The sequence below is a fragment of the Lactuca sativa genome, chromosome 8 (assembly GCF_002870075.4).
Source record: "Lactuca sativa cultivar Salinas chromosome 8, Lsat_Salinas_v11, whole genome shotgun sequence".
Taxonomy (NCBI): Eukaryota; Viridiplantae; Streptophyta; class Magnoliopsida; order Asterales; family Asteraceae; genus Lactuca; species Lactuca sativa.
Genome location: NC_056630.2, coordinates 34,567,801 through 34,573,006, shown reverse-complemented (window position 1 = coordinate 34,573,006; position 5,206 = coordinate 34,567,801). Strand labels below are relative to the sequence as shown.

Here is a 5,206-nt window from a genome sequence, read left to right as displayed (position 1 = left end):
CTGAAGCCCTCACAGCACACTCTTCTCGATCTCCACATGTGGAGCTCACTAATTTCATCAAACTCCCTGGTAATCTTTATTTTGATGGCGCCAGTGTTATTGGATCTGTTAATGGCTTGATATGCTTGAATTGCGACTCAAATAGTCGTTTTGGAATCCATCTCTCTCCGCCGTGTTAGCTATCCCACCATCTTCTATGCCGCCTCATGGTTCTGGTAAGAACATAACTCGTTTCCGATTCGGTTTTGATCCTAAAACTAATGACTACAAAGTTGTTAAGCTTCAAGCCCTTGTTGAAACACCAGGGATGGATTGGACATATATTATGTAACCTGTTTGCGTAAGTATTTAATTCCGGTTGAAGAGTGGCTACAAGTCGAAGTTTATAGCATGAGAAAGGGCTCATGGAAGGTAATCGCCCAAAGGTTTCCATCTCAAATCACTGGGATTAAAATAACAGATGATGCTTGTGTAGATGGACATGTTGGCCATCTTCATTGGCTTTGTTTTACTGATGATGTAGGGAAGCAACAAATAATAGTGGCGTTTGATTTGGTTGATGAGACATTCAGTGAGATATCTCTTCCGGATTTTACTCTAGATTCTACCCTGTCTTATCGCCATAATGTTTTAGGCCTTTTAGGCGGAAAGCTTTGTGTAATGTCAAGGGTTAAAGATGTTGGATGTGAGGTGTGGGTGATGGGTCAACCATGATGTTTTTTCTCAGTTTAGTGGTGATATATTTCCATGTGGTTTCACATTACACAATGAGTTTCTTTTTAATCGTAGCTTAAAAGATATGTGTCTAGCTTTGTATGATCCAATTGCAGCCAAGGTTAAATTCTTCAAGACATTTCCAGCGTCATGTATCTACGTGGTTCAAGTTGTTAGTTATGTTGACAGTCTTGTTTGGGTAGTAGCACATCATGACTGTCGCAACATTGCTAGATTGTTGCAAATATGTAAGGGAATATTGGCTAGAAAAAGCATGACACCAAATCTTCTTCTATCTTTTGTTGGAACATCTTTGCATGATGCATGTTTCTTAACTATATGTTTTTGTCAAGTATCAATCCTTGTTTACTGCATTGCTTCCATATTTTAATGTGTCACCATGATGAGTTCTTTACCTTTTTTTGCTCGCCAGGTTCTGTTTTCTCTTTGTTTTTTCGCTATTGGATGATTTGAGGGAAAAGAAATTGTATTATGGAGAGACCCCATGTTATTAGGTTAGATTTGGAGTCAAGGGCTATAAGTTGAGAGCTTAAGATTTAGAGTTTAAAGTGAAAGGGTCTTATAACATGGGGGATCTAATTGTTGTTATCTGTTTTGCACCCGTTGTAGATTTATCTCATGGATACCATAAATAGATTTGAAGTGAAGGGATTTTTACATATGCTGTTCATAACCCTGCTTAGTTTATTTACAAGTTTGTTAGATTTAGGCCGTGTTTGGCAAAAATAGCTGTTAAAACTAAAATGTCAAACGAAGTTTTTTGTCAAACACGCCCTTAAAGTATCCATTAAGCTGTATTCTTTTGTTTACCATATATTCAAAATCATCCATGTCAATTTGCAATAATAAAAAGTCCAAACATGTAAATGCATGAGAACTGGAAAAGCAATTTATCTAGATAAAAAAGGTGTATGAAAAATTCCATAAGTTAAAGCAAAACTTCATCCTCAACTAGTAGTTAATCCAAAACAACTATAAACTCTTGTTTCACATATCTCATTCCACTTTCTTGCTGCTAATTGCTTCTTCCTCTCCTGCTGTTTTTGACTCATCAAACTCCAGTAACTGCCGCCAACCAACCACAATTTTCATAAATAAATAAAAAATTAATCAAAATATTATACTATTATTATAAAGTAAAAAGAACACACACATACCGGTTTAACCTCTCCATTCCATAGACAATGAGCAGCCAAAAACCCAATAACCCCTGGTACAATGTACAATAGAGCCGGCTGCAAAACAATCAAACAAATTTTAGAATAATAATATTATCATCATAAAAAGGGCAAATATGGGAATAATAGTATGTATGTATGTATCATCATAAACCTGTGCAGCTTGAAACCAATTCATGACAACAATTGTAAGGACCAACCCAACTGTGTATCCCAGAAAAGCACTTTTAAAATAGTGGCTCTCTCTTCCTCTTGACACATCGAATCTCAGTGCTAATGCTACAAAAATCCCTGAAATAAAATATCATCAACCAAATTACTTAATAAGCATATAATATCATTATTTACTGACAAAAAAAAATCATAAATTAAGGGCATACCATACCTGGAATCACAATGTCACCTAAACCAAGCATGGAAAAGGGGCGTGCAGCAATTCTTGATGGAAATAAAAGCTGTAAAAAACATCATGTTACATTATTATAAACACATATTTCACAAATATATATATATATATAAAGATATATGTATTACCTTGATAGGTGCATCAAATGATTTAGCAACACTGACCATAACTGGTGTGAAAAACACCCAAAATATATCATATACAAAAAGTCCAGCCTGCATGTTTCAACAACCATGACATCATCAAATCAAATCCATGAGAACAGTCTATAAAAAAGATTATTCAAAAAGAATGCCCTTACCAACAGAATGGCACCAGTCTTGAAAGAGCCGAGTGAAAGCATTTCAATTCCCTGAGATTTATTAAAAAAAAAAAAGGGTATCAATTTCATGTTATGAATAAAATTATGAAATGGATTAAATAAGATATATAAACCTGAATGCAGAATGCAAGACCCAAAATGTTGTTAGCCAGCCAATGTTTTTGTGCAGCATACCATGCACAAAAAAAGGTACCAGGAATAGCAGCAACAACTTGAGACCTTGTGAACTCAAAAGTAACATCCAAAGCTGTTTAACAAATGTTTAAACAAACATATCATTCTGCATATCACAGATCATGGTAAAATGTAATTACATTAAAACAACTGAACAAAACCCATGATTTACTTTACTCAAAAACAACAAAATTCATACACCGGAAATACGGGAGACGCCATATGATCACATCATCATTCCACTTGTTTGGTAGAAACCGATCAATTGCAGGTAAGAGTGTAGCCCTGTGTTTAAAAGATATAGATATGACTTATGAGTACTACTAAATGAAGATTAAGATTAGCAACAAACATGTTGTTTGCTAGAATATGGAAGATGAAAGAATGATGCATACAAAAAAAACATACGAAAGAGCGATGATCCCGAGTATAAAGAAGTATCCAGTCAACACTGCATTGACCAAGTCTTTTGATAGGAACTTAAAGAGCAAGAACAAAGATAACAACATTGCACTACCAACTAAGGGAAAACGCATTGCATGTTCATTAGACATTGTTTCCTGAGGAAAAAGATTCAGGGAATTGTAAGTTAGAGACGTTTAGAAAAATGTTGAATCTCAATTCTCAAAGAAGGTTTGTGAAATAGAAGATGGTTTCTTACAGAAGGAGGTGTTGGCTTGACAGAGCGATAGCAACCCACAAAAACAGTGAGGCATGCGGTTAATACAACATTTAAATTTGTATCTACTTTCACAACTAATGGGGCTAATGTTAAACCTGCAAAAGAATGTTAAATGGATAAATTTGTCTGCTAGAACTAGATAAACATAAATGGAAGTATATATGTATTGAAAATTGATGTAATTAGATGTGTTTAAACTGAAGAATGGAAATCAAACCTGCTAGAGCAATATTTGCAGCACGCTCAGCGTTCTTCATTTTCACAACTACTGAACTACAAATCAGTGATTTCAGGAGAAATCTTGATAATAAGTGAAGCTTGCTTGGTAGGAAGAAACCGAATCTTTGGCCTACATTTAACAAAATATTGAACAAAACTTCATAAGGATGTAAGTGAAAAAATGAAAGGTGACAACAATGAGATAAGTGAAGATTGCTCTTGCTTTCTTGAGTAGAGTATGAAGGTACTTGGCCTATAAGAGATTGATGCGACCATACTTGATACAATGCATTAGACAAATAACTTTGCATGATCAAGAACTCCCTAAATCAGTATTCTAACAATGAGAAACTTGGAAGATTTATAAACTCATTAGCAATATGACACACACCAGTGAGAATGCTTCCTTTCAAAAATTAATGATGGTATACCAAGTAATGTTAACTCAAAAAGACAAAAAGGGATGCTCTTCTAGTAAGGGTAACCATCAGACTACTTTTTGTTATGTCATCGAATCCAATTATATATATTAAGTTATTAACTAATCAATCACGATCAAGAAACAGAGTGATGGTTCAGATCCTTACAGAACCAAAAACGACTCGATTCTTAGCATCCGGGAATCACATCCACTATAAATCAAGTATGACAAATAAAACCTAATCACTGACTTATAATACGAAACTGAACAGAAACTAACCGCAAAAAGATGGAAAACAAGAAATCAATCTGCCGTAAATAGACTGATGGAGAGATGGCTAGATCCAAAACGATTTGTTCATGTCTCGTACCTTACAAATAAAGAACGACTCAAAAATGTCAGCAATTCACGTAATTATGAAAATCTAGGGCATAAAAACAGCGGATCGTAACTCGTTATTTCATATCAGAATTGTATAAACGAAAGAACAGTTCATCACCTTCAGGGGAAAAGGAATCGAGAATCGACTATCGCCGGCTGTGGTGGTTCCAAAGCAGTTCCTTTTCTTCGGCACGTCTCCGGTTGTACTTCGATCGATGGGTATACACAGCAGAGGAGAGCGCGTATGCTTCAGATGTCGACGCTTTATAATTACAGTTATCGAATTCTCGGTTAACTTTCATTAATTGCGAGTTGGTGTCATTCCATGTCACTCCGACCAATAATATAGTTACACGTGGTATTTTAGAGGTTTTTCTATTGTTATTTTCTTTTAACTTCTTCTACATTTCAACTTTTATCTAAATTTAGAGAACATTGATTTCGTAGATTTTTTTCCCTATTAAAATGGGATTCGAAAATTATATATGATTAACCTGTTTAGTTTTTTAGAATATCATTTTATGCTAAACAACACTAGATTTGTTTCTTTCTACCTTTTAGCTTTTATTATTTTTCAAAGTGTTTATTTTTTAGAAATTTGATATAATTTGATTTTTTTTAAACTTTGATTTTTTTTAAATTGATTTATGGATTTGATACAATATCTTTTCATAATTTTTTATAACTT

The 5,206-nt window shown here is 34.3% G+C and overlaps 1 protein-coding gene across 2 annotated transcripts; it reads right to left on the bottom strand.

The window, feature by feature from the left end:
• Window positions 1-1,613: 1,613 nt before the first annotated feature.
• LOC111878440 (signal peptide peptidase) lies at window positions 1,614-4,796 on the bottom strand. 2 transcript variants are annotated; one of them, XM_023874940.3, is made up of 13 exons: window positions 4,637-4,796; window positions 4,417-4,507; window positions 3,715-3,846; window positions 3,477-3,592; window positions 3,224-3,375; window positions 3,015-3,100; window positions 2,755-2,888; window positions 2,621-2,671; window positions 2,448-2,534; window positions 2,299-2,368; window positions 2,068-2,204; window positions 1,893-1,970; window positions 1,614-1,800 (listed from the first exon to the last, which is right to left on the bottom strand). In XM_023874940.3, the coding sequence occupies exons 3-13, from the start codon at window positions 3,752-3,754 to the stop codon at window positions 1,732-1,734; spliced, it is 1,020 nt and encodes a 339-aa protein (XP_023730708.1). In that variant the 5' UTR covers window positions 3,755-3,846; window positions 4,417-4,507; window positions 4,637-4,796; the 3' UTR covers window positions 1,614-1,731. The 2 variants fall into 2 exon arrangements, with proteins under 2 accessions (XP_023730708.1, XP_023730709.1); XM_023874941.3 differs by lacking the exon at window positions 4,417-4,507 and having other exon boundaries at window positions 4,637-4,785.
• Between the last annotated feature and the right edge of the window lie 410 nt (window positions 4,797-5,206).

What these genes read in the sequence shown, in the direction of transcription:
- LOC111878440 (XM_023874940.3), bottom strand. Translation starts at nt 3,754, where the DNA reads ATGAAGAACGCTGAGCGTGCTGCAAATATTGCTCTAGCAG. An exon ending in TGCAAATATTGCTCTAGCAG is followed by an intron (nt 3,593 to 3,714) that starts GTTTGATTTCCA and finishes ATTCTTTTGCAG; the next exon opens with GTTTAACATTAGCCCCATTA. An exon ending in GCGTCTCCCGTATTTCCGGT is followed by an intron (nt 2,889 to 3,014) that starts GTATGAATTTTG and finishes TTTGTTAAACAG; the next exon opens with CTTTGGATGTTACTTTTGAG.